Genomic DNA, 20,274 nt, shown 5'->3' on the forward strand with positions numbered 1-20,274 from the left:
GTAAACAGGAGGAGGCTGGAGTACCGAGCCACACTGCTACGGGTCGCGCCGGTCGGGCTAACAAAGATGTCAATACCAGGGAACGATCAAGTGAAATCGTGAGCGCGGAAAAAGTAATTTAGTAGCGGGGCTCATTGTGATCAAATAATTGGAAGGGTTCGGATAATTGTCACTCCGGCCATTGAAATCTGCAATTTTTACTTTCCCGGAAAGTGGAATAGAGTTTCCTGCGAGACGATTGGCTGCGCAGCGTTCATTTTGTCACGATATAAGACGAGATATCAAAAACGTTACGGTGGGGATCGAACGGACATAATTTCATGCACTTGACAATATTGCCGCGAGAAAGAGCGCGAATAAGTGATAGAATGTCGGGGGACAGAGAGGGAACACCGCAGAGAGAATGGAAGGGGGAATCGAATTATTTTCTCTGTCGCTCCTCCCTTTTGTCGTTACAAGTCCCGCCTATCGATCCGCGGAGGGAGTGGCCTATCCCCCCCTGTCCCCCGTCTGCCGCTCAGTCCGGTCTCAGTCGCACCTTGGTAGCCGGGTCCGAAGAACCTCCCGAGAACGTTCTCGCGCCCGCGAAGTGCTGTGATAGTGAGATCAAAGTGCTCCTTATTTTGACATTTCCAAACAGAATAGGGTTCCAAAAAGACATTCATTGCGGTTCAAAATGTCTGTGTTAATTGTGACGTCGTATACGAATGAACTTTATTTGAGAAACAATCAATAAACTTGTGTTACAATATAAATTTACATTAAGAATATATTTGAAGCGTATGCGATTTCACCTACAAGTGATACACCGAGTAAACATATCCGTCAGGAAGATAGATGCTGAGCAGGCGGCGGCCAGTCTAGGTAGCGCATCCCATGCTGGAGGCACCAGCTAGCATGACCGTCCTCAAGTTGCAACGACTGCCTTCGCTTCCCCGGCCGAGCAAGATGGACTCCGAGCAGGAGAGTCCTCGCAAGACATCGACCCCCAGCCGTCAATCGGACTCCCCTCGGGGCAACGGAATCAGCTTCAGCGTGGCGGCTCTACTCGCGGACACGCGGCCTAGGCGGTCGCCCACGCCGGTAGAGAGCGGCCCCTCGCCCGTCCTCGCCTCCTCGGAGGATCAGGAGGACGAGGATCTGGACCTGGAGAGTGGAATGGAGGACGAAGGGAGTATCGTGGACGTGGAGGTGTGCCGAGAGGGCGAGAGCCCCAGGACACCGCCGACTAGCGTCAGCTCTTTCCTTCAACAGCATCAAGCACAAGTCGCCCGCCTCATGCTGCCCGTAGCTCCTGTCAGACCTACCCCCTTCAGTGCCCTCGCCGCTGCTGCCGCTGCCTACTCCGCGGGTCTTCAGCAGCCTCACCCCCAGGGCTGGGGTGTCCACGGCCACTATCCCGGTCCTCCCGTCTTCCCATCGTTCGGTGGCGGCCTATCGGGATCACCAGGTACTTTATATACATTTCATTATTATAATTTCAGGTTGTTCATTTGGATTCTGTCATTTTAATGTATATTTTTGGGACATAAATCCGCATACAAAAATAATCATAACATCGATATTTAATTGAATTCAACATTAGTAGAGATTTAAGTAATATCACACAATGTACGTCATGACTTAAATAATATTTTAATTAATTAACAATATTTATTGTACGACAACCATGTAGTTACTGTACATTGTACAACAGCACGGCCAGACCATTCACATCATTTCTCGCGGCCAGTCACAGACCAATGCGTGATCAATTTTAGCGCATGCGCGCTTAATTTTCACAGGTGGAGGTAAACTTCGTTAGTTGAACACTGGATATTTTTCATTCGATTACTTTTTTATATCGATTAACGGAAAAAACCAGGTAACTTAAGTTTAAGACTGTCCACCTGTTTTCTAACCAGTGAGATTCTGTTTCATTGAAGTCCTGAAATATCTCAGCACACTACATTTTATTATATACATTGTCTGTATGTTTATTGTATTAACGATAACAACAACAGTAATTTACTTAGACCATTAATTAGTTTTATATCGATTTAATAATAAGAAGTATCGATTATTAGCCTATAATACATTGTCAAACCTGAAAGGATAATTATGTGTTACGCACACAGAATATGTTCGTAAATCCGTGCCATTGTAAACAGTAAAGTGAAATAATTTTACCGCGGCAATAGCCTTTAAAAAGCATTAATTCTTTGTAATTATTTTAATCATAGTCCAAACGCATGTTTCCCGATGTATTCTCTAAATTATAAAGTACGGTACTTCATAACTAAGTTGATATTCCTTTCGCAGTTATAGGTATGAGTACGTGAATAATGAATTTCCTGAAACTTTCGAATAGCATAGTTGTTTTCACACTTAATTGTCAAGATAATTAATAATTAACTCTCCTAGATAAGAACAATTTAATTCTATAATTGAAATATTTTCACTATCGGAAAACTAACTGGTAGACAGACTACAGGATTTGAATTACTATAGCATAATTAAAAATTGTATATTGTGTCAATGGCATAGAGTAATTTCTAAAATACTATGAATCTTAAAGTCAAAGTATCTATACAGGAGCAATTTTTGTAAAGAAAGCATTCAGTGTTATATTCTTAGTTATTCAGTTTATAAACATTTCTGTGTTTAATAATTTATCGGAGTATATTAATTTTACATGAAAATGTAAGGTAGAAATCATGAGCTGAATAATTTACTAACCCTCTTCTAACATAGCACGCTGAGTAGACATCATTTAAATATAAAATTAAATTGGAATCGCAATGGCTACTATTACTCTATGCTATTGGAGAATAAAATAGACTACTACCCTTACAAAATGTACAAAGCGGCACATGAAATATATTAGCTGAATAACTGTCAAACAAGTATAACATAGTAAGTTAATTAGAAAACGATTGTTAACCTCACTCCATTGAGTGCGATATGATATGAACATCATTCGTGCATTGATAATTACACCAAGAACAAAGAACTCCTAATACATTTTACGACGCGATGTAATTTTGCGTGACTGGAACAATTACAATACAACAAAGTACTATAGTCATAACATTCTTGAAAATAATATCAGCATTATGAATCTGTCGTATACAACATTGTTTTACGCCATTGTCAGCCTTTTCAAGATAAAATATAGCCTATGGCAAAGAAATCAACAGTCAGACACAATTGCAGAAACTACTAGCCTACAACCATAAAACACAGAAAAAAGTTTCTTTGTATTTTTGGTTGAATTTTTCAATTTGTAGGTTCAATTACTTTCTCAAAGAAGGAGATATGACTACAAAGGCAATATCTACCACATTATTAAAGTCAGAATTAAACTTAGAAACGAGAGGGAAAAGGTTTTCAGCTCGTAGACAAATACTAAATTAGTGTACATTCTTAATTAAGCTTACACAGCCGATATCTTCGGTCCACACCGTATCACAATTTCACCAAAGTCCCAAATTACTTGCAGTATTAAGATTTTGAGATATTACAAGCGAGGAACCGACTATACTGGTGACCATCTTGATTGTAGTCCCTTACGGACAATTTTAAACCTCAAACACTCTTACGACCTTATTTTTGGTCGTAGAATTATAGATATGACTAATACATATACAAAAGCCTTTTAAATTTTCGACATGTTTATTGCTTATTAGGGGGAAAAATCTTAAACTTGTTTTATTTTACCAGTTTAAATATTAAAAAGGTATACAGTTTACAAGAACATGTCAAACGGTTTGAATTAATCATATTTTAAAAATAAGACATCTCCAAATATTTTAAAAATAAGACTAATCTACAATTAGTCTACTGTAAAGAAATAATGGCTGTAAAGAAATATTTGAAGGTTCTATTGGAGAGAACTCAAGGATGTGTGACCATAGCCGGCGCCACAATAACGCCGAAATTTCAAAACTTTCATTGTGTTAGGACAATTTTGGCACGGTGTTGTCGAAAAAATTAACACACAGTCAAATGCATTTTCACAAACAGAATCTAGTCATCCATTCTATACAAAAGGCTTTCTAACAGGCCTTATATAAATATATGTTAAAAATAAACAACGAACTGAGCGGAAATAAAATTATAACTGCATAATACGTACAAGGCTCCTATTACAGTAGTTCGGTGATTGCATTTATCCAGTGTTTTTATAACTGCTAAACGGTCAAATCTAAAGAGATAAACTCATTTATTATTAACAAAGTATTTAAGTATTCTTTTTCCTATAAAGAATTTTAGCGTATACGATTGTACAACGAAATTTCCAAATCGATTGAAACCATTTATATATTTTTATGCCTGCATATATTAGATTTTATACTGTACACTGAAGAATGCTCAAAATTGAATGTAAAATATACATTTGTTAAAAGAGAAATAATCTGTTGTTATGATATACAATTTGAATTCGATTTTGCGTTCCGCGTTATTTATGGGGAAATATAAAACATAATTAGGTGGTAATTTCCAGTGTTGAAAATCATACCTTTTTGAATATTTAAAAATTTTGTGCCGAGAGGCAAGGCGGATATTATAAAAACAGTGAACTGTTCCGTCCAGTCTTTTATATCGACTGGCTGGACCAACTATTTTATGGTGGTTCTGGTAAAAAGCAACAGTTTCGTGTCTGGGGAGGACAAAAGATTCACATTGACTTGTCACATTGTTACTTATGTGTTCAAAAATAACTTTAAATAAAGTATACCACTACAAACGTTCATCGGCGAACAAGAAAACAAAGACAAGCTGTTTAAAACAAATATCTACAAGGATATGTTAACAACCTTAATAAAAAGGAAAGAAGCAAAACGACTATTCTAAACATATATGTAGCTTATCGCAACTGGAGAACCGCTATTAAATCAACAACAGATGGACATATAAAGCACACGACAGCTTCGCCACACAGTTAGGCGCGGCGTTGCCATATTTCTGCAACAGCGCTATTGAAATATCAGCTGATTAACCAGTGTACAATAGCATAGAGTAATTTACATTGAATCACGCGATCTTACATATTACATAAGGTTTGCAGGATACTGAGCGTAATCGTAGGAGCTTGTGAAGAAAGATTTATTTGCTCGTAATGAATTAATTTATGTTACCATATCGATATTGCCAATTGCGTAAGTTGGTTTTATAGTCGTAGTTTTATTCAAAATAATGGTATTAATGCATTACAGTTATAGAAATTGTATAAACTATATAGTTTCGAAATAATTCGAACCCACAGCAACTGGTAAAAACGAAATTTGACTTTCTTAATCTTCAGTATCAGTTTTGGAAGATTTAAACCTTCAAAGATTTACACAATATGTTTATTCATAGGAACAAAATGTTGTGTAATAAATATTCACATGTCCAAACTTTATTACTGACCGAATTAAAAAAAAAAAAATAACATTTATGTTCAATAATAACATTTATTATCAATACAATGTTAACATTCTTCCTGAAACAAACAAAATATTCCAATACAACTGCGTATTTAAATGTTTAAACAATTCATATTGACGGCATTATTTCTTATAATAATGCCTTATATCAAATAATGGATTTTACAACTTAGTATTCACGAGTGATATATGTATAACTTTTCTTCTTTTTAACTTTGTTCCATACATTATATTACAGTTTAAGAGCCAGATATACTGACGGCCATCTTGATACCAACCCTATAAGAACAATGTAAATCTCATGCAGTATTATAACTGTAATCTTGTTTGCGAATTATGGAAGATTTCTAATTTTAAAGATATAATGAACATGCATCCGAAAACTTTCTAGTTTTTCAATACATTTGTAAGCTATACACAACAATTTAAACTTTCTTGTACTTTATTGTTAGAATATCTAACAAGCATACACTTAACAGCAAATAACAAAAGGCATTCGAACGCGTCTCACTTACGGCTACGATAAAACTAAGGCCTTAAACGTGCATGAAGTTTAACATTATTCTTATGGGGAAAAACCCAAGGGCATTTAACTGCAGCCAGCTCTTGAGTTTAGTGTTAGTGTGTCAACCCTTTACAATATTTAACCGTTTAGAGAAGGGAACAGCTCCACATGCAGAATGAAATGATCGTTTTAATACTGCGTCGTCTATGTTAACCGGTTTACGCGTAATGAAAGTAACGAGTATCCTACACTGTACTAACTGTCTTTGAACACTAATTCGAATTCAAATCCAGTAGCAGAGGCTGATGTCCCTGTTTTTCCAAAGAAGTGCCTCGCTATTACAGGCAGCACCCTGTGATTAGGCGGGCCTGTGGGCAGTTATGGCACAAAACTACCGGTCGAGTCTCCTCTGACGTCAGGCGTAAAATAAACTTGATTTGTTACGGCAGAAAAAGTAGAGATAAAAGGTACACTCGAAGATGACGTATAACTGTGGTTTGGGATCGTTCCGAACCTCTAAAACGTTTGAAAAATCATCATTCTGGTGATTCAGTCTGATTCTATTGTGAATAGTTCAGCTTTTCTTAAGTTATATTTATATTAAAAAAGAGTGCAATATAATATTTCATTAGAAAACTGTACATTTACTTATTATAAATGGTAAGCCTAGTGCACTCTCTCTGTGCAAAGCAGTTATAACGGACAATGCATGTTGGCTCTTATTATCTGTCTTTTTTTTCCTTTTTTTGTAATGTAGTACAATTATTATTTCATAATAATAGTCTCCCATCCATACTTTCAATATTCGATAGAGGATATTTACTATTTTAAAGTTTATGTTATCAGTCATGTCACGGTACAAATTTCAATTTTGTTATACCTCAGACATTAGTCTGATACACTAATTAAGCCACTATCACCCACGTTTGCTAAGCAGGTATTTTAAAACACTTCTTTGTATTCATTACTATATTTTTGTAAATTTTGAAGGATTCAAAGGGAGGTTTTAGGGCCACTGATACATTTTTTTTACTGTCGAGTCCTCCCAAAATTCTATATATTTATTGATGTAATAAATTTTATAACAAAATTAAAAAAAAAACTAATGATTAATGTATTAGAAACATTACCATTAATAAAAAAGCATTCTACTAGTAGACTAGAGTACTCCTTCACTAGCAGGCCACTTTTACCGAATTCGAGCAAAGCGTTTAATTGAAATTTTACTATATACATTTTAAATAAAAATAAAAAAACTGTGCAGAGCAACTGCATTATTTAATAATTCACTACCCCTTATAAGTGAATATCCATTTATTAATTAACGGAGTTTGTAAATGTTGCAATAATTTAGTGCTTTTTCTTTAGCTTCTCCACGCGTTCTTATTTTCAAAGAAATAAATTTTCTAAACCCACTAATGTAACATGTGCTCCTTGATGTTGCGTACATGTAAATATAGAAAATATTAATAAATAGGCTACCCATAGAAGTATTATTTGTTTACATTTTCAATATTGAGTTTGTTCCACGGTTCTTTTTTTGCAAAAAACTTCTCTTATCAGTAAATAACGTTTAGACCTTTTTGTATTTGACGAGAAAAGTGTGAAAAATGCAATTTTACAAAAATTAGTAGATTTAAAAATAAAGAGTTATTAAGAATCCTTATACAGACATGAAAACGGCCAGCCTAAAAACACTCTGCATAACCTATTAGATCTCGCTCGTTATAATGGTTAAAAGAAATGGGTTACTATTATAAACTTAATTACAGCGGGCTCTGGCGGGATAGTTCCGTTCCCCATTGTCTTTGTCATTTGTAAAAAAACTTCTCGGGATCATCACATCCCAAGACCCCTATTCATAAATTCCCATTCATTAGCTTATCCCATCATGTGCACTGACTCTACCAGTAGTCTCTAAGTACGGAAATATAGGTTATGTTATTAGTGGTCACTGCAATACATACCCACTTTTGCATCTCATTCCTAATCTGGATATAATGTGCCCGAAAAGGCTTATAATGTGATGGCCTTCAATAGAAGAGTAATGCGTCAGTCTTGTTTAGACTTTAATCCTAGTGAGATTTTCCACAGGTTCCAGGTGTCAGGTTTTATGAAGTGCGGAGAAATTGCTCATCACCCGCATCCTATTCCAGGGATCCAAATAAGGATTCGTCTGTCATCCTTACCTGCACACACAGTGGTGTCCTGAACATAAAATGAGATCAATAAATGTTGTTACAAATCACTGCAATTCTGCCAGATGTTCTCAATTTCTGAGAACTAGATACGAAGATTCGCAGCGTGCTATTTGAGCGTTATTGGACACTCCAAAGTGGTAAGGTTTTCTAGAAAATTTCAAGATGAAATTTCGGGTTATGCTTGAACATGAAAAATCATACAAAAAATTACGTTTTGAATACGATTTTTTCAATATCAGTAGTAAACTGCGTTTCAGAAAAGTGTAATTAATTTACGTATTTAAACAACTTTTGTTATTTTTCTTGCACAGCTTAGATTCTATGTTTCTTCAATTTTTTTCATCATGCACTACTTCATATAGAAGTTTGTTTAATGTTATATACAGTAACTACATGTTTTATTTCATGTTTTTTGCAAATTGTTGTTTGCTTCTTCACCGTCCAATACACGTTGTTCATGTATTAATAAACAATTATAATTCGCAGCTACTATCATCAGCCAAATCCATTTCGTTATAAATATCTTAAATCCACTAGTTAATGCTCAAATCCATTCAGAATATGGATGGTATTATTATGTGTAAGCAAGATAGTAGATACGTATTTGGATACTATTGGTTTTTCTTGAATGATTTTACTGGATCATACTTAATCTACTACTTATTTATAATTTATCAGCTCCTTTATCATCACTGAACAGACACTGCTGATCTGCGTTCGGTGTTGAATGTTATACATATAGGAGACGTAGGCTACATGCATTGCTGATTATTAATCTAGAAGTTACATGGTTTCGATAGGATTGTGTCCCGTGAGGTTGTGTGACCCAAGAGCGAAAGCAGAACCAGGCCGCGTCGGGAGCCACGAAAATGGCACCCAACTGCTACTTTTCGCAATATCCGCTTTATGACTTCCGGTGCTCACACCCAGTTATTGCCAAAATATCTTTATTAGTTTCTTAATTAACTGTCGTGGCCGGCGACCGCCAAAGACTGCGCCGCGTCAGTCCCTTGATGAGGGCTCAGGCTGCCTAACCTCAGGGTCGCCTCGCTACTTAATTACTGTTAAACTAGCAAAGTAGATAGTACAAGCCCACAGGTTTTCCTTACATATAAAATGTGTACATTATAAAACTTGTAGGCCTTTCCTAAAATAAACACTTTTATTACTTTCTACAAATAAACATGGCAAATGTATAGTAAAGTATGTAATACAAACCTTCAATTGTAAAATTAAACTTTTCGATTTATCAATATTGTTATTGAATATTTATTGGATGATCTCAACACTGGAGAGTATGCAACATAAGCAGCATTTTGATCTTGAACTGTTATATTATATCACCTTTAGTACATTAGTTAGCCTATAAACAGAGTAAGTCAGATGAGGGTCAAATGAGAAAATTATTTAAGCTGTAACAAACAAAATGAAGCTCCCCAATATTTATTGGATGATCTCAACACTGGAGAGTATGCAACATAAGCAGCATTTTGATCTTGAACTGTTATATTATATCACCTTTAGTACATTAGTTAGCCTATAAACAGAGTAAGTCAGATGAGGGTCATATGAGAAAATTATTTAAGCTGTAACAAACAAAATGAAGCTCCCCAATATTTATTGGATGATCTCAACACTGGAGAGTATGCAACATAAGCAGCATTTTGATCTTGAACTGTTATATTATATCACCTGTAGTACATTAGTTAGCCTATAAACAGAGTAAGTCAGATGAGGGTCATATGAGAAAATTATTTAAGCTGTAACAAACAAAATGAAGCTCCCCAATATTTATTGGATGATCTCAACACTGGAGAGTATGCAACATAAGCAGCATTTTGATCTTGAACTGTTATATTATATCACCTTTAGTACATTAGTTAGCCTATAAACAGAGTAAGTCAGATGAGGGTCATATGAGAAAATTATTTAAGCTGTAACAAACAAAATGAAGCTCCCAATATTTATTGGATGATCTCAACACTGGAGAGTATGCAACATAAGCAGCATTTTGATCTTGAACTGTTATATTATATCACCTTTAGTACATTAGTTAGCCTATAAACAGAGTAAGTCAGATGAGGGTCATATGAGAAAATTATTTAAGCTGTAACAAACAAAATGAAGCTCCCCAATATTTATTGGATGATCTCAACACTGGAGAGTATGCAACATAAGCAGCATTTTGGTCTTGAACTGTTATATTATATCACCTTTAGTACATTAGTTAGCCTATAAACAGAGTAAGTCAGATGAGGGTCATATGAGAAAATTATTTAAGCTGTAACAAACAAAATGAAGCTCCCAATATTTATTGGATGATCTCAACACTGGAGAGTATGCAACATAAGCAGCATTTTGATCTTGAACTGTTATATTATATCACCTTTAGTACATTAGTTAGCCTATAAACAGAGTAAGTCAGATGAGGGTCATATGAAAGAATTATTTAAGCTGTAACAAACAAAATGAAGCTCCCAATATTTATTGGATGATCTCAACACTGGAGAGTATGCAACATAAGCAGCATTTTGATCTTGAACTGTTATATTATATCACCTTTAGTACATTAGTTAGCCTATAAACAGAGTAAGTCAGATGAGGGTCATATGAAAGAATTATTTAAGCTGTAACAAACAAAATGAAGCTCCCCTAAAGCTCATACACGAAATCTGTTAAAATAGGATTTCATTCGATTTTATTTACAAGTTGTAATAAGTATTGATTCCATCTTGTAACTTCAAAATCCAGGGTCCATATTATACATGGGTTTAATAATCTGGTTAAAAAGTAAGTTTTGATGAACATTTATCAGGAATACACGAAAATATCAAAATTGTATATCAAAATATGACAAATTTAGGATTAACAGAAAACCGTATGTTAAAAATAAATAAACTGAGCTATTAAATTTTGAATTTACTTTACAGTTACAACCTATATAATCATAATTATGCAACTGTGACCATAATAAATATTAAGTTAATGTAAGCGTAGTTCAAACAATCTAAGAATAACGTACGACGGTACCTTATTTTAAATGTCAAGTAAAAGAAAACAGTTTACCTTTAAATCAATTGTTTATGTATAAATATTGTCCATTAAGAGCTCAAAAATTCTTTTCTTTAAGTCAAATTCAAACTTTAACAGTATAATTCCTGAAAATTGTAAAATATTTTTGAAAATAAAGTTAAGTATCAAAGAGTAGTTGTACTCTATAACCAACTACAGGTGACATGTTTTTGTCGTGTTCATCCTTGAAATACTCGTCACCTTATCTTAAGAAATAAGTGGTTATATTCATGAAGTTACTGATACACCAGGCTACAAATTAATAGAATTTAGCATATTTTGTACTCACAAATTAGTTTCATAACAGTGTCGTTACAATCACAGTGTTCGGTTACTGATCGGCGAGGAAGTGTTTTCTATCTTGTAATTGTAAGGTTTCCGGCATTAGCACAACATGTCGGTGTTGTTATACCAAGAAACCGTAGTTCAACATTGAAATTACAGCAAGATGTTTCCTGCAAAGGTCAAGGTCACCTTGTGGTGACCACTTAAGAACACTTATACTTCATTTACTAGAGAGTGGATACATGATAAATTACCCTGCACTCTAATCTACGAGGATTGAATAATTATGTTACGGTACGTAACGCGGCGTCAATCTCAAACGGTACATTTATACCACATTAAGGGTTTAATGTATGCTAACATAACATAATGTCAAAGATTCAACGATATCGTATCCATTAGTACAAATGGTAATCCAACGAGAATACCCGCATATTGAGAGTGTAGTAAAGTTTTCTAAACTCACAGTATAAACAAAAATTAATTAGCGTCTCTTTTCGCATTAAACCTGTTATGCTTAAACGACAAAGACAAATTATCTGGATGAACAATTTGTTTTCAAAAAGGAACAAATCCGGAACTTTACACTTAGCATAAACAACTACTGACGGTTCCATAAAAACAGGAACCTATTTTCAACGTATGTAGCCAGATGAATATTAAGGTATAGATTTATTAGATTCAATTTTGTCCGCTACGGTGTATACAAAATGGTACCGTTAAATTGAACTACACACCTAAAGTTGGGTGACTGTTTCTAGCTGATACGTTTTTTATATTTCAACAAAACTCATGCGTCAAAATTTCTTTTTAATAGCGTTAAAATTAAATAAAACCAAAAAAGACCCCCCACAATTTTGAAATAAAAATGCTTACGTGTCGACCGTATGAAGTCAGCTTTTATGTGTTAAACGTTAAGTTTTAAATGTGTTAGTCCTGATAGAAGGTTTAATTTTTATTAAAAGTGTGAGGGCACCAAAATGAACCAAATGTGCCCTAAACTTTTATACACTGTCCCTCTTCAAGAGTTATTAAACGTGTTCTGGTTATATGCTTGACCCAATTATCTCCCTATGTAGAGTTTGTTTAGACAAAGCGTAGAGATGATGGATATCCTATCAAAAATGATACAAACTGTGTTTGGGTGCAGGCACGAAGAGAGCACACAGACACATCTCACCAGATGTTTAGCTCTGAGACCGGAAGCGCCTGTTATCACACACTTGCGACAGCCCCTGTCCACTCACTGGCTTCTTATCACACCACTCATAATTGATACTAATTCCCTCTTTGTCGGCCGCTATTTATTCTTAATTTATATTGCTGTTCGGTCTAAAAGGCTGTTTTAATTGCGATGATAAGGCCAATTGGAGGTGATAACACTTAGTGTGATCTGAGGCGAGAGATAAGTATCAACGGATCTCTTTGTTGGGACTTGGATTGCTTGAACTCAACTATAATTTGTATCTGCTATTGAGGCTCAGGGTGACACTTCATTATGGTGTTATGGTGTTCGTTTCCCAATCGCTGGACGTAATTTCGTTTTACTTCAATTTGTTGGATGCATTTCGTAGACAAGAAAACATTAGTTCCATTCATACATTCAAAAAGACAAACCAAAGAGTTCTATAATTATATGAAACCAGTTTGGATATCCTTATATTGTAAAACATGTATTGCATTATTTGTAAGTAACTTCACAATTTAGGCGCTAAAACACATACATTACAATTAAGAAGCAGTTTTTATCTAGTAAAAAAGTTTATGAGCTGCCAGAATTAGAAAAGGCTTAGTAGTATTACTGTATAAAGTTTCAACAGTTTTATTTTGGAAATAACTCACAATTGATCAATTATTCCTTATATTTTCTTCAAATAGTAATTGAACAGTAATACGTCTCCTTCTTCCACAAAACTCAAATTAAATTATAACTTGTTTCTATTTTAAATTAAAAATAAGGACACTTTAAAAATGTATGGAATACAATAGGGCGGTGAAGTAAAAATACAGTTTTCTTTACAAACTCTTTAAAACTTATCTCCAATTGACTAGAAACATGTATTCTTTGTTCTTCCAACCAATTCAAATGCTAGAACTTATTAAATGTCTATGAATCGTAATTTATTTGGGCAAAATCAGTAGATGATAAACTTCCAAAGGCATAAAAGTTTAGATTGGGTTTTTGCAATGACCAAAAATATTTTAATATATTTAAAGTTAGTCTTTTCTATGTTAGAATACATACAAAAAGCTTTCTTAAAGTCAGAAGAAGCGATAATTTTCAATACTTGTTTTTATGAAATAAAAATGAAACCGCATATTCTATATACATTATATAAACATAATAGAATGGTTTAAAACACAAAAATAGAAATAGGTAAATTTTGATTTATGATGAGGATTTTAATTAATTGGATATTTATATTTTTTATGTAAAGAAACTTAATTAACACCAATGTAGAGTTTGAAATAATTTACAAATACTATTTTTATTACTGATTCTAAAAGCAGTAATTTTAATTTTAACGACACTTAGTAGTTTGTTTCAGTTTAGTTGTTGGGGAAAAACCTATTTATTTATCAATTCAATATGTCCAATAGCCTCCGAAACTATGGCATTAAGACTATTGATGACAATAATTGAAAATACGTACTAATTAAATTAATTTTGTTCTTAATTCTCTTTTCAAGTAATTTTTGTATTTGTAACTGAAAAAATTTTAAAAAGTGATGATAATGTTTAAGACAAAATATTATAGCCTACGCAGTGTGGAAAGAATACTTCAAACGTTTATGTCAATAACTTTTGTAGAAAATATTTTCAAAACCTTATAAATTAGGTAGGTTTATTTTGTGATTCTCCAAAAAGCCCTTAACAACACACATATTGGTACACATCTCTTGGAGTGACGGTTTGGTAAAAACTATCAAGAAATTGAACAAGAATCCGATAAAGATATTGCTCTGTAAGATGAGCATTATGTCTGGCTTAATGACGTACGTAGAAGATGCAATTTATGTATTCTAGGGATGTCTTCCTAGTCTCATTATTGCCCAAGCTTTAGCAAAGCCTATCACTGGAGGAGATGGTAAATGTTTTCGATTTCTGTTTGCCTCTATGTCTTTCCCCACGATTTAACGAGAACTAATTGACCTATAGATTTGAAATTTTGCATAAAGCTTCATTTCTGTTTAGGCAACATCGAGTTCTGTGATGGTGCTCGTTACCCCCTACATTTTGCTGATCTTTATTTTTTTACATTGGCCTTATAAGTTACCATGCTGGCAACGAGTAAATAGCAGCGTAAGTTTGTAAATAAACTAAGTAGAACCAAATGAGATTTAACATGTGATGTGGCTTAACTATCTGCAAGTTGTCTCTAGAAAGATTTCATCTGCAGGCTTTCAGTTTTACATGAAACTCCATTTCTACAAAGACAAGAAATTCTATGATGATGCATGCCCATCCGTGGGATTTGGCTTAGCGTTATTGAAGCATATTACTCAGTAGGCTGACACAATTTCTCTTTTGTCTGCCAGAGAAATGTAAAGATTTTTTTGTAAGACACTCTGTCCATCTATCAGTACGCACCGCAGAACATCTAGAGATGAGATGAGCTATAGGACTTTTGCAGACAACCAGGGTCCTGTTGTTGCAACAAATGGTGTAACACACTCCTACCTTATAATCAATAAAAACCATCAGGAAATAGCCAAAAATCCTCAGTTCAACGTGGTTTATCCGGCGTCAGCAATGCCTAATTAATTACACTGTTGTGGAGCGGCTGAAAATATTAGTCAGCAAATTAATTTATCATCGGCATGTTTTGTTAGTTTCTTGCTGAAGGTCAAACCTCACATTAAATTATCAGCTGCTCTTAACTTAATTTTCCAATTAACCCCTTATTTGTTGATAACCTGAGGTTATTGAGAACGCAGACACAATTTCGAAATAGAAACACATCATTTTAACCCCCTAGACGTAGGAGTTAAATATTATGGAAAGTCCTCATTTAATTTTTAATCTATAAAAAAGAATCTAAAAGAAACCCAATTAATAATTACACAGAAAACCCTTTCTACTGTAAAATACACTGATGTATACTTAAAATTATTTAAAAATACTTAATTAACTGATCGTAATACAGTATAACTGCACAATAGGCCTAATCCTTACGAACACACTCTTTAAATCGTCAAAGAATCATAAAGTATTTTAAAATATTTTATTAAAATTCACTTTTAGATATACATTTGTTTTAACATTTACTATATTATATGGGCTTAACTCTGTCATAAAATATGCAATATATAAAGTTAAAATGGTTTGGGTTATAACATTTCAATACATTACAGTTTTTCACAAAATTGGATCAAATAGTTTGTTTATTTAAGAAACAGAATTCTGTATGATTTTTTAACGAGTTTTTATACTCATTCTTAGAAGAGTTTAGTAGTGATAAATGCTTAAACTTTCTAAATGCTTATTTCACAGACTTGAATAATTACAATACTACGTAGTATGTTAACAGACATTACTTAAAGTTTTTATGGATATTTTATGCATGTTTGGAATAATGTCTAACTATTAAAGTTTTACCAGATGTTACTCTTCATGATCTTATTAATTATAGCTGAGTTTACGAGAGGTGGGTGTGAATATCAAATATTCCCAATTTATAATGAAGCTGAAATCATAAATAACGTTTGGAAATGTAAAACTCATGTAACTTTTAAGGATATATAAGTAGCTTGTGTTGAACAATATCTCAGCAGGCACCATTATTTGATACAAAAATATTTGGTAGTAACAACGGGTCTAGCATGCAGAATTTTGGCACATACCATGCATATACACCATCTAATCCCCCCAAACCATTTTACAATTATTTATTTCTACAACTTGTATTAATGCCTGACAATAAAAACCATGTTTTTATATAAAAATAACATTCAAAATTGTTAACAAAAACCTGTTGAAATATTTTAGTTTACCTTTCATCAATTACTTAAAATACATTAAGGGCTTGTAAATAATATATAAATAAAATCAATTTAAATTGCTGGTTTAAAGTATTTTGTCAATTAGATTAATAATTAATAGTAAATTTATGATGAAGTGCGAAACTAATATACTCTTTAGAACCATCTCCAAAACTCCAATTTCCCATTATTATATATATATTTTTAAAGATGAATACAATTAAATTATAATTTAATGAGTTTTTGGAAATAAAAGGCAAATCAAAAAAGGGGACTCCTATTTCCAGTTGTAAATTTACAACCCATACAATCTGTTATTAAATAATGAAAACTGCATCTTCATAATTTATCTATTAAAATGTTACATCGCCATAAAATAAGGCCAGAACAATTCTTCCTATCTTACGCGTTACAGATGTTTGACAGTAAGGGAGAAAGCTAGTACTATAGTTTGTGCCATACATATCTAGATTTATACTGACTATCTCAATGATTATTCTTGAGGTGTAACTATAGACCGGCACTATTCCAGATGTAACAAAACTCTCTGTTCATAAGTCTACTACGTAGAATCGTAGAGCAGTTTATCGGAGGGTATAATTATGCACGATTTATACTCACTATCTCAATGATTATTCTTGAGGTGTAACTATAGACCTGCACTATTCCAGATGTAACAAAACTCTCTGTTCATAAGTCTACTACGTAGAATCGTAGAGCAGTTTATCGGAGGGTATAATTATGCACGATTTATACTCACTATCTCAATGATTATTCTTGAGGTGTAACTATAGACCTGCACTATTCCAGATGTAACAAAACTCTCTGTTCATAAGTCTACCACGTAGAATCGTAGAGCAGTTTATCGGAGGGTATAATTATGCACGATTTATACTCACTATCTCAATGATTATTCTTGAGGTGTAACTATAGACCTGCACTATTCCAGATGTAACAAAACTCTCTGTTCATAAGTCTACTACGTAGAATCGTAGAGCAGTTTATCGGAGGGTATAATTATGCACGATTTCACATTCGCCGGAACAACGCCATTACCTGTCCATTATAGCAATCGGCTGTGCTTTGATCATCGAAATTAAGCCGATTTTAGAACCAATCCGAGGGCAATCCTCGGCGGTCGCCGCTATTTACCGTGTAATTTGACACTGGAATCACCTTAGTTCTTATTATTGTAATAAAATTGGGATTTGATTGTTGCAGAATTTAAAGCGATGCACACAAATATTCAAGTTTCATATAAGTTTCAAGAAATTAGTGAAATTAAAAAATGTGTTTGAATTTATTAGTTTTACGGTTAAATTGTATAATCTTCTATTAGAATTTTGTGGGTTCAGATGGCCGTTATGAGTTTTACTTTGTTCCTTCGAAGTTTAAAATATTTGTTATTGTTGATTATTTAAAATTGTCATATAATAACGTATAACAATATATAACACAACACAAACAAGTTTTTCTTTCAAATCAATACATACATTTACAAATATTTTTTATAAATAGATCTGAAATTAAGAAAACATAAATGACGATCACATCAGCGACTTTATTTCTCAGAGTTAAATGGAATTGTGTTTACATATCATAGTTTGAAAGTAAAAAATATTTATATTTTAATTATAGTATAATTTTATACATTGATGAATAAAAATAATGCTTGATAATACAAACTTAAATATCTTATATGAAATATTGCACCCATAATCAAATAACGGTATATATAGCAAGAAAAACTGTTGTATATAACAGCACACAAAGATTACTAACTATGCTCTTTCTGTAAAGTTAAAACGAAGGTTAAAGACTGATATAACACGGCTTTGGCAATTATATATCCTTTAATTGGAATTAAATAATTTAAAATTGTATTTATTTTATGTAAATTTAAAACACATACGAGATGAAATAAAAAATATAAACTATTGTAAGACGTACATTTAGTATAATATTGTTTCAAAGTACTTTCATAACATTTCATGACTTTTGAATCAAAATTAATGTAATTATAATAGTTTATCTGCTGCTAATAACTACTTCATTTGCTATCAACAGTCTACCTTAATGATGGCAATACTCAGTATTACATTATCAGCCAACAAAGATAAAAATACTGAAATAAGCCATTTTGAGTCCGATAGTCGGGCTTTATATTGTCGGCAGACACTGATTTGAATTGTATGTACAGTCTGTGGCTTGTTTTAGAGGGTGTCAAGCTTGATATGATCTCGGAAAGAAAATGTTTCATGTTTTTAACCCTATCGGTGCCAACCTATTTCGACCCCCACCACAACTATCATGGCTTTCTGAGAGAACATTTCCGTGTCGACTTCACGGAAAAGTAGATTGTGTTACAATGTAATTTATTTCCCGGATGATAAGATAATACGAGTATAAAACATTGTAATAAATAACAATTTGAAAGAATAAGTTAAAAGCGTTTAAATATACTGTTCCAGGAGAATATGTTGGTTGAGAACGGTGATAGTGGAGGACTGAATGTTTAAACCGTATTACAACCGTGATTGGGACAGACTGAGTCCCCTTCGCTTACATAAGGGGAGACCCTGTCGCGGGATTGGCTGGTGGAGGGGTGGCCAGCCGCGGTGGTGTACACGTACACACATTACACCTACGGCACTTCATTACACAACCCTCTAACTCCCTCCCCTCTGCCGGCTGTCACCCCCGGAACGTCCCCGGCACTTTGTTCTCAAGGAAATACTTTGTTCCGAAATTTTAAGAGCACCCAGATTCTTGAGGGTGCTTTGTGATGTAATTATACAACGATTGTTGCATTACACCGTTTCGAACCCCCCCCCCTCCCCCCTTTCCAGTACATGAATATGTGAACAACGTGTGGTATGCTGTATAAAACGTAAAGGAATATTTGACAATCATTCGGTGAGGGTAACAATTAAAATTTACAATCAATATAATACTCTTAGATCACATTAAGAAAACAAATTATTTCCAATTTATAGAAGTATTGTTATTCAAAAAAATGGCAATGGATGATTTCTTTTAAATGTACTATGAAAATCTATAACAGTATAGTTATTATTCATTAATAGTTACTATTTATTCTGGTACTTTGTGTTGGTGTTGTTTCCCGTACTGACACTTTAGCTTCATCAATAGATATTCTTATTTTTTGTTCGTATTAAAAGTGCCTATTAATGATTTATAAAACAATTTATTCATAAATAAAGTACATTATTAAATCAAAGGACGTTGGTGAATAAAATTTGTATTCTTCCACTCAGGCTTGTAACGTCACAAAAATCAAAAGCAAAATGTTCAGACACATCACAGAGCCCTGTGGTGGCCCACCGTGTGCCCAGTTACGGAGGTGACAATAACCGAGACAAACGCCGACCACACAGTCGACCGGCCGACCATTAGGCGCAACGAGCTCATTCTAGGGCCGTTAACGACGGCGACTCCCGGACAAGTCGTATCCCAGTCGTTCAACCTCCTAATCACTCCGATGTACCGAATAACTCAGGCTTAATGAGTGTTAATTATCGGTTATGGGCGATTATCGCTGCGTCGGGACGACAAATAACTCTCGGTGATAAGGGGATGGCCTTTCCACTGATAAGGAAACCCCTGACCCCGCCCGACATTCCTGGTAATTAAATAGCAGTCGGGGATAGTGTAGGAATCAATTAGCCGAGGCTGACGTGGAAACATAAAAATGTTGCACAAACACTTGATGTCATAAAACTGAACAACATTAAAGTAAAGCGCGATTACCAAACAGGTTTGATTGAGTCACTCTTATGTATATGACGCCCACGTG

General features: G+C 33.9%; 1 protein-coding gene across 1 annotated transcript in view; it reads left to right on the forward strand.

Moving 5' to 3' along the window:
• Positions 1 to 352: 352 nt before the first annotated feature.
• LOC124359134 (muscle segmentation homeobox) overlaps positions 353 to 20,274 on the forward strand; it is a 37,273-nt gene continuing 17,351 nt past the window's right edge. The window contains exon 1 of the mRNA XM_046811618.1: positions 353 to 1,450. Within this exon, the coding sequence (XP_046667574.1) occupies positions 877 to 1,450 (574 nt within the window). The 5' untranslated portion in view covers positions 353 to 876. The remainder of the gene's footprint in view (positions 1,451 to 20,274) is intronic.

Source organism: Homalodisca vitripennis, chromosome 4, assembly GCF_021130785.1.
Source record: "Homalodisca vitripennis isolate AUS2020 chromosome 4, UT_GWSS_2.1, whole genome shotgun sequence".
In the NCBI taxonomy this organism is placed as follows: domain Eukaryota; kingdom Metazoa; phylum Arthropoda; class Insecta; order Hemiptera; family Cicadellidae; genus Homalodisca; species Homalodisca vitripennis.